Source organism: Colletotrichum abscissum (genome assembly GCF_030869225.1).
Source record: "Colletotrichum abscissum strain IMI 504890 chromosome Unknown Scaffold_4.1, whole genome shotgun sequence".
Classification (NCBI taxonomy): Eukaryota; Fungi; Ascomycota; class Sordariomycetes; order Glomerellales; family Glomerellaceae; genus Colletotrichum; species Colletotrichum abscissum.
In genome coordinates, this window is record NW_026850320.1 from 726,925 (window position 1) to 739,433 (window position 12,509).

The following is a 12,509-nucleotide window of genomic DNA, read 5'->3' on the forward strand; positions in this document are numbered from 1 at the left end:
CCACGTTTCTCCCTACGTTGTTTATAGAATTTTACATAATTATCGACCAGTCTTTATCTATCTACCGGACCATCTCTTGTCGACTTAAGGTGGGCTTTGCGGGGTGAGGATCCCGACGTTATCTCGGTGCGGATACTGGCCTTGGTTTTGGAGAAAAGGCCGATCACATTTCCCGAAGCCATCGGGAAAAGCGCCACGACTACGGAGGATGACCGACGTCACTCGATGCAGTCAGCATCCGGTCAATGGTCGGAGGATTGTCTTCTGGATGCGGGTGTTTATATCCGCCTCATAGGCAATGCCATACCGACTCTCATCGCAAACAAGCTCATTCGAATTCACCTGAGGCTGTAATCCAACACGATCAACTAATTCAAATCTCTTCGTAAACTGAGCCTCAGAATTAGTCAGTCAAGATGATAACTCCTGTAAGTGGGCTTCAAAGCACCATTATCATCGTAGGTCTTTGTAACTGACAATCTTCAGAGATGGAAACGGCTTGTGCGATTCATCGCGGAAGATGATTGGAGGGAATACATCGGCGAACCAGTCGACGAGACTGTCGACGGTATGACCTCTTCTTCCTGGTCAAGTCAAATCATATTCTCTGACACTCTCAAAAGTTGGAGCTGCGCTGGCTGCATCCCTCCCTGTACCGGTGCGGGTTTTCACTGGGATCTCAGCCCTGGACGCCTCAGCAGAGCCAACATCAAGGATCCTCAACGTCCAGAAGCTTCTTCCGCCCCTGACACGCAAAGAAATCGGCATGATCCGCTGCATTGGTCTCAACTACCGCAAGCACGCCAAAGAGATGGACCTCGAACTTCCAGAACATCCAACTCTCTTCTTCAAACCCGCAAGCTGCCTCAACGCGTCAAACGCGCCACTCCTCATCCCTCATCAAGCAACAGACCTTCAAGCGGACTACGAAGCTGAGCTAGCTGTCATCATCGGCCGTGACGCGAGGAATGTCAGCGTGGAGGATGCCATGGACTACGTGCTCGGTTACACGTGCTCCAACGACGTCACGGCGCGAAAGCACCAATTCGCCGGCGCTCAATGGGGTTTCGGAAAGGGATTCGACGGCTTTGCTCCGATGGGTCCGTGTATCGTCAGCGCGAGCGGCCTCCCAGACCCTTCAGTCATTGAGCTGAAGACGGTCCTCAACGGCGAGGTGATGCAAGAGGGTAGAGGGGACGACGTGATCTTTCCCATTGCCGAGCTCGTGGCGTATTTGTCTCAAGGCACGACACTGGAGGCCGGGACTGTGATCATGACGGGGACTCCTCACGGGATCGGTGTGAGTAGAACTCCGCCTGTTTTCTTGGCTCCTGGGGATGACCTTCGCATCGTGATGAGCCACGGCCTAGGCAGTTTGGTCAATAAGGTGGAATACGAGGAGAAACCCCAGAAGGAAATGAATGGGTCAAATGGAATTAAAGTGGTGAACGGTGTGAATGGGGTGAAAGAAGTCAAGGTCAATGGACTCCATTAAGCTGAGGAAGCACTCATAGACCACTGCAGAATGGACATCACATATTTATCCGTTAGACCTGCCAACTTGGACTCTTTGTTACATCGACATTTCCATCTTTCTGGGATCGCTAGTCAACTTGAGGGGCATTGTGACGTATCTTGCTCAGTCCCGAACTCCGAGAGCCATGCCGCTTAGGTAAGTATACAGAGATCGTTGTAAAACCCTCCGTCCTGCACGACTTAGAGTTTCCAAGTCCCCGGAATTACCACTTAGTTCTCCGCTGATAATGCGGATATGCATAGCCGTAATGCACATGCCTTGCGGGGCGACTCCGACATCCGGGGCTCCTAAGCCTTACAAGGCCAAGAGTCGTCTCGGACGGGCTTCTATGCTGTCCGATGAGATAAGGTTCACTACAGATACCGTCAATGGGTCTTTACGGAAATTGAAGTTCCGTACGCTTAAAGGCGATGAATTGTGCAACGAGTTGTGATGATGTTGCCATCTCCATTTGACTGCATTGGATGCTCAACAAATAGGAAATAGTTGTGTGTCGATCATTTCTCTGATAGAGAAGCTTTCAGCTCGTTAGCTTCAACTTTGGCAGAAATGGAATACGAGTATCTTAGGTTGGCGGGTCGCGCCCTTGGAAAGTGGCCCAAGACTCAATTTAATTATGCTACGTAACCGCGAAATCTTGCCCTGGCTATCCTGGTAGGAAATTGTATCCGTATGGAAAGCTTAAAGGAGCTTTGCTAGCTACGAGTAAGGTACGCACAAAGACAGGTCGGTTTATTGTGCAAGTAATACTTACTGCGCTGACTCGTAACTAACCGAAACCGACACCGATACTTGGACAGAGCGCGTTGTGGACTGCAAAACAAAGTCAAAGTAATTAAACACAGCATCAGTTTTTGAATGAGATTAATTGTCGTTAGCCTCCGGGGTAAGAAGAATTATGCCCACCGCAACGACCGGAGAAGGCAATGCCGGACGCCGGATGGCAATAATGCCGTATTTTCCCATATCAGAAGTACAAATACCGAGCTAGAATCAGTAATCATGGCAGATGAAATTCCTCGTCAACAGTCAATCAACCAGTCAAATACTCAATCTTTGCCCAACAAGTCAATCAACCATCCAGTTCTCTCAGCAACTAAACAGCCTAGTCGCCATCATGCAGTTCTCTACCATCACCCAGCTGATCCTCCTCGCCACCGCTCCCCTGGCTATGGCCAGCGTTGCCGCTGAGCGCACTAGCAGCAACAGCGTATTTGACGTCCGTATGGAGTGCATTAAGAGCAACTGCGGTGGTGTTGGAGCCGCTTGCGCCGGTGCCTGGGTAAGTCACACTGCTAATCGCCAACCGAAATGTTCACTGTTCACGAAAGCCACTTCGAGGCCAGGAGTGGTCTTGTAGATGAATTGGTCCGTTTGAGACAAGTCACTAACTGTATCGACAGTGCTGCGTCCGCTACAACAAGGATGGCTGCAAGTGCATTGCGCCGGGTGACATTTCGGAGGTAAGTCTACATGAAGCTTTTTCCAAAAAAAAACCTTCATATACTAATTGACTACCCCAGAACGGAGACAGGTGCCCCGCTGCGTAAGGAAATTGGGAAAAGTTACTGTACTTATGACAGCGGCAAAAGCGAGTGTAGATACCGAAGTATTTAGAAAGCAAAACCAATTATACTTATGAAACTTCAATATTCTCTTTCTATTGTCATAGTTCGGGCGAACGTTCTAGCAGCCCGACTTGAGCGGTCGTAGAAGATTAGGTGTCTCAACTAAATTTCGTAAAAGTCTGCTCACGACCTTCCGAATTAAGACCGGAAAGCTAGGCTTCATCTGTTATTTCATTTTACTTAGTCTCAACAGCGGATACTTTATACTTAATGGTAAAAACATTTGAGATAATGCTATGTTATATCTAGTACTGGAAATGCCTGTCTATAAGTTTTGCACTGGCTTGAATGTAGACCTAAATTCGCGACTTCCTCATAATTTTCAAATTGCCACTCTATAACTCATGCTGAGATCACATGCTTGCATGATCATGCATAAGAGTGTTGATAACATGCTCCCATTGCGATAGGTCTCCGCTCTCGGGAAGAAAGAATCCAGGATCATCCCACGTCATCTGCGCGCTTGTCGTGCTGTAAGGAAGTCCCAGACCAGCCATCAGAGGATCAAAGTCGGGACTTTCAACTGGCAACTGAGGTTGTGTCTCCATTACTGGCGGTTGGCCAACGGGCTGAGAGAAGCGCCTGCTAGGTGAGGCTGAAGCCAGAGCTAGCGGTACTAGGGTGTTGGCTGGTGGCGGGTGAGATTGCCTTGCCTTTTTGACACAGAGCTCAACTATTTTGACTTCAGCGAGGGCAAACTCATTGAGCCAGACGTCATTTCTCTGCATCTCGCAGTATGCAGATAAGTCCTCGAGGATGGCCTGAGAACGTCGAGAGTGAGGGTCACGGACAGCTATGATGCCCAGAACAAGAGCACTATTGAAGAGGTTATGTGGTCCCAGACTCCACTTCAAGCGGTCGTTCAGAGGTTGATTGAACATTCTGAGACCCATGTCAAGGTCTGCGCAGGCGGAAGCTATACATACGTCGTGACTGTGTCTGTACCGATTTGTGATGGATTGGCGGAGAAGGAACGGTCGATGTAGTGTGACTCTTGTGAAATGGTACATGCTGTGCAGATGTAATCTCTGCCAGGGGAGGAAAGGGAGACGGTCGTCTTTGGAGATGTCCGGGTCCTCCAACTCGAAATACGGTGGTAGCCTGCCTCTCCAGGTATCGATCTCTTTGTCAAGCGTGAGAACAGTCTCATATGAAACTGTGAATAGACCGAAACATCGCTCTTGAATCTTGCCTACGACCACGGCGAGTTCGTGAGCGAGCCGGCTGAAGACGCTCGCGGTTGGCTCAGAAAGGGGTGCTTCTGGGACTGAGGCAGCCTCCTCGTCATCTAGGTCGTCTAGCCAGACATTGGAAGCCTGTTTAACAAGACACTGTTGATCAACAATAGCAAACGGCCGGCCGAGAGCTAGTGCTATGGTTTTATCGAGCATGTAGAGATTACTCCATAGTCGTCGCCTGGTCTCTGTTTCTTTCTTGGGAAGTCTCCACCGTTCACCATCGATATGCATGCCCTGCGCTTGAGCCATCCGCATAGCGAAACTCGTTGTGAGCCACGACTCCGGTACACGACGGGTGTAAATGAGATACCGAGTGACCAGAACACCAGCTCGCACGAGATCCGTTGACTCGCCATAGAAAGTCGGGGCAATCACAATGGCTCTCCGAGCAGCCCAGTAGAACCGCTGTGATGTGTCATAGACCTCACGCTGAACCTCCCTGTTCCGCGGCCTTGGGCAATCCAACAACACCCCATAGGCCAAAACAATGAACAGCAAGGCCAGCCAGCGAAGATCGATCGTGGCAAAGTCATCAAAGCCGAACTTGCGAGACCAAAAGTTTTCGTACTTGGCTTTGAAGGAGGTTGGCTGAACCGCGTCAATCGCCCAGTTGAGCTCGTTAAGAAAGCATTCCGTCAGCCTATCGACTGTGGACTTCTTGCGCGGTAGCAGTCCGAGGAGATCCCAAATCTGAGAGAAGGGGCCATTCTCTTCTCTGAATGAATGAGTTGATCCCGCCTGGGGTTTTGAGCTGAGACCACTTGATAGCTCTGGAGCCGGCGCTTGAATGATTTTTGCGGCGGCTTGAGGGCCGAAATATGAAGAGCCGAAGAAGGATGGCGCATCGCGGCTTTTGAAGAGATTGCCGACGAGGTTTTCTGAGGACTGATCTTGGCTGCCACTCTCGCCTTGCCGCCCTCCGCCGCGACTCGAAGATCTTGATGGGAAGGTCCTGGAATTCGAGGAGCTATCAGGTTGCTCAGCATCTCGTGCAGGGATTGCGTTCGTGGAAGGAGGTGAGACTGGGGTCGCCAAGTTGGCGTTCGGCGAAGTCATGAGAGGATCGCGGTGGCCTTGAGACACTCTCGGGCCATCGTCTTCGACTAAGTGACTATAGGAGCACGACGAACCGACTCCTCGCCTTTCACAATTGAAACATGGTCGCGAACCATTGCACTGATGAGGTGAAGTTAGTGAGATGATAGAATTTGGTTTAGAATCTGAGGAAGCCCTGCAAGCCGTCGTCAAACTGAGTTCAGCATTGGCGCCGTCAATTATGTTTGCAGCAAGACTACTCAAAATGGAATCTCAGCGTAATGGTGCTTCATGTAGGCTGTCAGGAAATGAAGAGATGGCTTCGATGAGACCATCGTATCGTGCCAAGATGAATTGAGACTGCAAGCTCACTCACTCTCTGCTTGCGCCGATGACACGACTCGCACGCAACCGCATGCCTACCTCTCTTCCTCTTGCGAATAATCGGACTTTTCGGATTAGTCGTCCTGGGCGTTGGGGTATCCATTGAGAAGATGCTCGGACTGTCTGCCGAAGTATTGTCGCGTGCTTGCAAGATCGGTAAATGGGTTTCTTTTGTACGGACCAGAGGGCGATGTCGGGGTATTCGAGTCGCAAAAGAGACTTGGCTATCAGTCTCTCCACATTTTGCCGAAAGGAAAAGCTCGGCGCTTCTAGGCTATTCGCGGACTAAGAGATAAGAATCCTACGTTCCCCGGCTTTGCCCCCGCTAGACCACCAGGATGGTCTTTCGATGCGACGATAAGCTTGCCAATTTCCCGATGGCTAGCCATGTGCGTCGGTCAAAAGCCGACTTTGCTTGATAGGCGAATGCAGTGACCTCACCGTGCCTTTGTGATGCATCTTTCGCATAAGGTAGATATATGCCCTTTGAGGGATACCATGTCTAGTCATATGGACATGTCGTCAGCTCTATACAGAGTCGCAACATAATTGCTTCAATTCGCTTGATCAACTTAGACGTTCAACAACCGCCGGACATAGAACAATGTCTTCGGAAAAGATGCCAATGGACGCCAAAGATGGTGATATCGAGCCCCATTCGGCAGCCGCGAGCTCCGACCTCACGATCGACCCGGCTGCGGAAAAGCGTCTTCTAAGGAAATTGGACGCATGGCTCTCACCAATGATGATCATTGCTTTCTTAGTCGCTTACCTCGATCGCAGCAATATCGGTACGCAAGTCTCAACTCAAAGGTTTACTCTAATCAACCAAATCTAATTGGGTCCGGATCTACATATAGGCAACGCCGCAATTGCAGGCATGACAGAGGACTTAAGCCTCACGGGCAACAAGCTGAATGTCGCTGTCACTGTGTTCTATGGTAGGATGACACACCCTGTTCTACAAACGAATAACACTAGCTCACACGGACTTCAGTAACTTACATCACCTTCGAAATCCCGGCATCCCTAATTCTCAAGAGAGCACGGCCGAGTCGACTTATCCCATTCTTCATCCTGTCCTGGAGCGCAACAGTTATCGGTTCGGCCTTTGTCACCAACTATGCCGGTCTTCTCGCAACTCGTCTCCTCATTGGTGTCTTTGAGAGTGGTCTTTTCCCGTGCCTGACGCTCTACCTTAGCACATACTACAAGCGCGAGGAGCAAGCTCGAAGAATTTCATACCTTTTCGTTGCGTCTGCGTTGTCTGGTGCCTTTGGCGGTCTTTTGGCCTACGGGCTGACAAGCTTGCACGGTGCGAGCGGCTTGGCTGGATGGAGATGGCTTTTTCTTATTGAAGGTGTCATCTCCGTGGCGGTTGGCTTGGCCTTCATTCTTCTCCTTCCTGACAGCTTCGAGTCGGCCAGATGGCTTACCGAAGATGACAAGGCGCTGATGCGCATCCGTGCTGAGCAGTCCAGGGTCTACCAGGGTGAGTCGGAATCGTTCGACAAACAAGAAGTCAAACTCGCATTCAAAGATCCCAAGGTTTGGCTGTCAGCTGGCTGCCAATTCTGCGCGAACACCTGCTCTTTCGGCTTCGGAACTTTCTTGCCAGTCATCATCCGCGGGTTTGGATACAGCAGCATCAAGACCCAGCTCCTGACTGTGCCGGTCTACATCTGGGCATCGGCAGTCTACCTCACTATTGCTTACATCTCGGACAAGATCAACAAGCGTGCTCTTTTCATGGTTCCTATGGCTTTGATCACCGCCACAGGCTACGCTCTGATGCTTGGTGTAAACATGAAGTCAACTTCGGTCCTCTACTTTGCGACTTTCGTCACGGCAACGGGTATCTACTGTGTTGTCGGCCTCAACGTCACGTGGATTTCGAACAGCAACGCTGGATACTTCAAGCGTGCCACAGCGATTGGCCTACAACAAACCATCGGAAACAGCGCTGGTATCATGGCTGGACAGATCTACCGCATCACTACTTCGGACGGAAGATACACGATTGGTCATGCGGTCTCTATCTGCACCATTACGATTGCGTCGGTTGGCTACTTTACCATGTGGAATCTGCTGAACAGAATCAACAAGAAGAGGGAGAACATGAGTATCGATGAGAGGTCACGAGAGATTGACCAAGGAAAGAAGGGTGATAGGCATCCCGACTTCCGATACACGCTTTGAGGCATTGGGAATTTTCTCCAGCGGCCAAAAGTCTCATCATGATACTTCCTTATCACCTTACATAGCTAAATACATGTCTGCATATTTGTAAGCACCTTAGATTACGTCCTCTGTTGCGGAAAAAGAGCTTGTGTCTCATTCTGCTGCCCTAAATGTGATGCAGTAGCTTGTCCAGCAATATGTAAAGCTAAATTCTGTCAATTTTGACATTATCTCAATGCAAAAACATCAAATGGAATATTTAATGAACAGCACCCAGGCGATGATAATCAGCGAGCAGACCAGACTAATGCCTACTGCCGTGTATACCTTAGATGGCTTGCGTCCAACGCAGTCCTCAAGCTTGCCCTCTTTCTCAAGTCCCATCCGCTTCTTGTTATTGATGCTAAGAATTCCCGAAAGATACCTAGGCATGGATATTAGTAAACCAAACGAGTGCATATCATGTTTCAGCAACCTCAACTTACTTTCGGTCCAAGATCCCGTAGAACAGGCCGAGACAAAACTCCAGACCCTTGACAGCCACAAAGAAGGCGATGACACGCTCATATGTGCCTCCAGGGGTTATGTCTTGCAGTCTTCCGGCAATCATGTCCACGATGACGCTTCCAGCATTATTGAAAACCTTCCAGATTCCGAATACGAGTCCAAGTTCGAGCTGGTCAGGGACGATGAGGGGAATCGATGCCAAGAAGGGAAGTGCATTCATTGTCGAAGCCACAGATGCGATGACCATGGAGCCAAGAGCATTCGTCTGTGTGTATCCAATGAGGCAATAAACCAGAATCCAAATGGCAGATGTGACACTGACAAACACCATTCGGTGACCGAAGAAGTCAAAGTAAGAGCCGATCAATGGTGCGCAGATGACAGGGATGACCTGTTGCACTGCGGATGTGTATCCAGCAAGCTGAGCGGTGGAACCTCGAGTCTCAGTAATGATGTCGGCATTGAGACCGTTGAACCCGCCTACCACACCAGCTTGGAGAATTTGTGTGCAGGCAACGAGCCAGAAGAAGCGAGGGACGCGGAGGAGGGAGCTCCAGTCAGGAAGAGCTCGCAATGTGCGGGTACTCTTGCTGGTGTTGGTAGTCGCAACTTCGGTGTTACCAGCCTGCAGACGTTCACGGCGAGTGATCTCCATGGCTCGTTCCTGGCCTGTGGGCATACGAGTCCAGGCTGGACGTGTCCAGACCCACCAGACGTAGAAGATGTTTTGCAAAAGGTTGGCGAAACAAACGATGGCGGGGATCCAGAGCGCCCAGCCCCAGAATGAAGTAGCATCTCGCATAGGGACCGCGGTGGCTTTCGCAATGAGGACGATGAGTTTTCCTAAATCCAGACCAAACATCAGTATCTGTATCTCTGAAGCATCTTGTCGTGTACATGTAATAGCAGAAACGTACCGATCGACAGATCTAAGCCGTACACCAAACCGAGTCCCTTATGCTGGAACCAATGGGCCAAGATCTTCAACCGTCGTTAGCCAGGTTGTTGATTGAAGTTTGACAACGTCATAGCACTCAAGAAAAACCGACCTTAGATGTGCATGTCTCGATAACAGTGCTGCCAAAACCCATGATTACTCGGCCAGCGACTACTAGAGCAAATGAATCCTGATTGGAGCCAGCCGCTGATATCACCGCGCCGATGAAAATTGCTACTGAGCACGCCAAAGAACCCCTATTGATATCATGTTAGCAAATAAAGGCCTTATGCTGTTTGTTTTCCTCTAATAGAATGAAAACTTTGACAAGAGCTTACCATTCGACACCATAGTGGTCGAGCCCGTAACCCCCAAGAATCGGAAGAACGGTGTTCACGAGCGATGTGGCCGAGGAAATAGCTCCGTACTAGAAATAGTCAGTAAAGGTCTTTCTCTGTAAGACCTCACTTCCAAACCTTACCTGAGAGTTGTTGATATTCAGATACTTGATCAAAGTGCTCTTGAGAGGGCCAAGGGTGTTCTCGGAGAAAGACGAGCCCCAGGAGAGGGCAACACCACAGATGAGAGCGGTAGCCTTCCACGTCCATGGGAAGTCTCTGATTGATTCAGCATCATCAGAAGGATAAGTCGTAGCGTCTGCGATGCCCTTCTCGTCGGTCTCGGATCGTGTTGGGGAGGCGTTGTCATCGCCATTCGCAACGGGCAGAGACCGCTCGATTGGATCCTTAGAGACCATTGCGGAGCGCAGCTACAAGTGGCTTAGGAGATAATAGGTAAAAGACGAGATTTTCGAGCATGAAAAGGGCCAAAGTTTACCGCCGAGGAGGCGCAGGAGGATCAAGTTTTATCAATCTTTGTTCGTACATCAGATAAACCGCCCAGACCGTGGCTCGGCGTCGGTTTGGCTCCACACACCTTGAAATCCTAGCGAAGTGCACTAATGCAAGCGCCCCAACGCGACCCATTTATGATGGGCATGGGCGGCTTTTAGACAAGTGGGCGCATCTTGGGTGGCATCGTGCCGGCTGACAGCAGGGGCTTTGGGTTCCCTGGGACGGATGCCTCATTTACCCCTCGTGAGATTTGCCATGTCACTTTTTTGGCAAGTAATAGCGTCTTGTATGGAAGTAAAAGAAACTTGTAATTTATCGCTCGTGATTTGAGCTCTAGCTTGATATCTCTAGTTCCCCGTCTAAAAGTCTTCAGAGTGTACGTCTATTCGAAGGTCTCGCCTCTTCCGCCAACTTTCCGCCGAATCCCTTACAGCTTCCATCAGCGATTCTGGGCCGCAAGTGGCCATCAAAACTCTTTGGCGACTCTCAACAAACTGCATGGCATCACTGATAACCGACTCTATATCCATCCTTCTAAAATGGAGGTTATAAGCCTGCTCGACTTCATGGCCGTTTGTTCGGGCAAGCAGACTACTTGTATCGTCGGAGCTCGATACGGCTCCATAACCCGGGGTTCTGTTTCCAGAAAGTAGCTGACTTTCGACATCGTGAGCGATATCGTATGGCGGGGCTATTGAGCTTGATGTTGCCTCTTCGTTTGTGACAAAGAGTGATACTCTGACAGCCGGTCCCATCTTCATGAGGTTACTGAGATGCTCGGAGAACCACTTCAGATGATCTATCGCCGCGTTAGGGAAACGCACCGAAAGAAGAGTATGCAATACAACTCACCTGTACGTCTGACAGTCCACACAAACTCGACGGACTGAAGCTTAGGTCTTTCAGACTGTCCAAGGATCCGATTCATGAGGCCAAACGTGAAAGCCGCTCCACTCCCACCAGCGATAAAGATCAATTTGTCGTAGTTGTCCATGTTGGGACATACACCGTAGGGCCCGTCGACCGATGCCCACGCCGTAGAACGAGGATGGCATGTAGCAAATTTGCTGACAGCTTTGGTAAAACCCTGGTGAGATTTCATCACAATCTCCAAGCCAGAGGGTCCATTGTTCACGATTGTGAAGGGATGATTCTCATAGATATGGACCCGCGGGATCCACAGGAAGATATGAGTCCCGGGTGAGGCAGCTTGGAGGCCTGGCCTTTTGAGAAGCAGGCGCGTGCCTCCATCCGGGAGCGGATAGAAGGCGACAGAGTTGTTGACGAGATTGTAAAGCATCCTGGAGGCTCTGATGGTACGATCTAGTAGCCAAAGTCCGAACGCAAAGCTCATCAAAGCTGGTATTCTTTTTGCCCAGTTTGGTCGATGCAGCCCCGTCAAGATGACGGCGGCCGCGAAGCCAGCAATGTGACTAATGTAGAAAAGTTCGTAGTTCCTGTGTCTCAGGATGCCGAGGAACAGAATGATCATTCCGATCGCGGCGCCGATACCAGCCAAGTCTTCGGGTTTCAGCAAGCTAGCCAGCTTGCCATAGCGATGGAAGTGTATCGTGTAGAAGATGGCGTGCAGAGCTAGCAACAGAACGGCAGTATATCCCACGATGCGGTGTAGAATGTTGAGCTGTGCATGTGATACTCCCACCATTTGAGTCAAGGGTGTATTCTTCATTCCGAAAAAGATGCACAGCGTCATGTTTGCGGCACACATCCTGGAACATTTAGTCGATGCGAAAAGACTTGAAGAGTGTGAAAGAGAGTTACCATCCAAATCTAGATGCCCAATGATTAAGAAGGCGCCTCATAACGATGTTGGTTGAGCATAAAGTGACGTTGACGACGATGTAGACTCCAACCATCGCGATGAACCCGAAAGAGGGCCTTCCAAACCATCCCCAATCCACACGTCTTTCCAACTTTCTGAGGGCCTCATTAGCATGATAGCATCTAAGTGTTGGGCCGACAAGGCGTGTTCCCACATACCGGAAGAAGTTAACGCATGCCCGGCGTCCAGGACCCTTCAGCCCCTGAGCTGATTTAGAACATGGGTTCTTGTTGGAAGCCTCGCGCAGCCAATAGGCTACGAAGGTCAAAAACACGAGACCAAAAAGAAACGCGACGTAGAAATGCAAAGTATCCTCGTTAGCTTTCTGCTTTGGGCTCTTGAATGCTTGCACCATCTTGTTGGTG

The 12,509-nt window shown here is 50.0% G+C and overlaps 6 protein-coding genes across 6 annotated transcripts; 3 read left to right on the forward strand and 3 right to left on the reverse strand.

The window, feature by feature from the left end:
- Positions 1-416: 416 nt before the first annotated feature.
- Positions 417-1,495, forward strand: CABS01_02181 (fumarylacetoacetate hydrolase; the record flags this gene model as incomplete). Its single annotated transcript, XM_060535559.1, has 3 exons — positions 417-428; positions 487-568; positions 624-1,495. 3 exons carry the CDS (start codon positions 417-419, stop codon positions 1,493-1,495), a joined length of 966 nt encoding a protein of 321 aa, XP_060395864.1.
- A 1,159-nt stretch (positions 1,496-2,654) lies between these two features.
- CABS01_02182 (uncharacterized protein) lies at positions 2,655-3,087 on the forward strand (the record flags this gene model as incomplete). The annotated part of the gene is made up of 3 exons (XM_060535560.1): positions 2,655-2,819; positions 2,941-3,000; positions 3,061-3,087. The coding sequence occupies 3 exons, from the start codon at positions 2,655-2,657 to the stop codon at positions 3,085-3,087; spliced, it is 252 nt and encodes an 83-aa protein (XP_060395865.1).
- Positions 3,088-3,518: 431 nt separating this feature from the next.
- On the reverse strand, positions 3,519-5,459 carry CABS01_02183 (fungal specific transcription factor domain-containing protein; the record flags this gene model as incomplete). The annotated part of the gene is made up of 1 exon (XM_060535561.1): positions 3,519-5,459. The coding sequence occupies one exon, from the start codon at positions 5,457-5,459 to the stop codon at positions 3,519-3,521; it is 1,941 nt and encodes a 646-aa protein (XP_060395866.1).
- Positions 5,460-6,426: 967 nt separating this feature from the next.
- CABS01_02184 (major facilitator superfamily transporter) lies at positions 6,427-8,021 on the forward strand (the record flags this gene model as incomplete). Its single annotated transcript, XM_060535562.1, has 3 exons — positions 6,427-6,613; positions 6,683-6,763; positions 6,820-8,021. The coding sequence occupies 3 exons, from the start codon at positions 6,427-6,429 to the stop codon at positions 8,019-8,021; spliced, it is 1,470 nt and encodes a 489-aa protein (XP_060395867.1).
- Positions 8,022-8,249: 228 nt separating this feature from the next.
- On the reverse strand, positions 8,250-10,204 carry CABS01_02185 (uncharacterized protein; the record flags this gene model as incomplete). Its single annotated transcript, XM_060535563.1, has 6 exons — positions 8,250-8,427; positions 8,489-9,353; positions 9,428-9,491; positions 9,560-9,704; positions 9,786-9,874; positions 9,929-10,204. 6 exons carry the CDS (start codon positions 10,202-10,204, stop codon positions 8,250-8,252), a joined length of 1,617 nt encoding a protein of 538 aa, XP_060395868.1.
- A 456-nt stretch (positions 10,205-10,660) lies between these two features.
- Positions 10,661-12,499, reverse strand: CABS01_02186 (uncharacterized protein; the record flags this gene model as incomplete). Its single annotated transcript, XM_060535564.1, has 4 exons — positions 10,661-11,100; positions 11,154-12,031; positions 12,084-12,239; positions 12,303-12,499. The coding sequence occupies 4 exons, from the start codon at positions 12,497-12,499 to the stop codon at positions 10,661-10,663; spliced, it is 1,671 nt and encodes a 556-aa protein (XP_060395869.1).
- Positions 12,500-12,509: the final 10 nt, after the last annotated feature.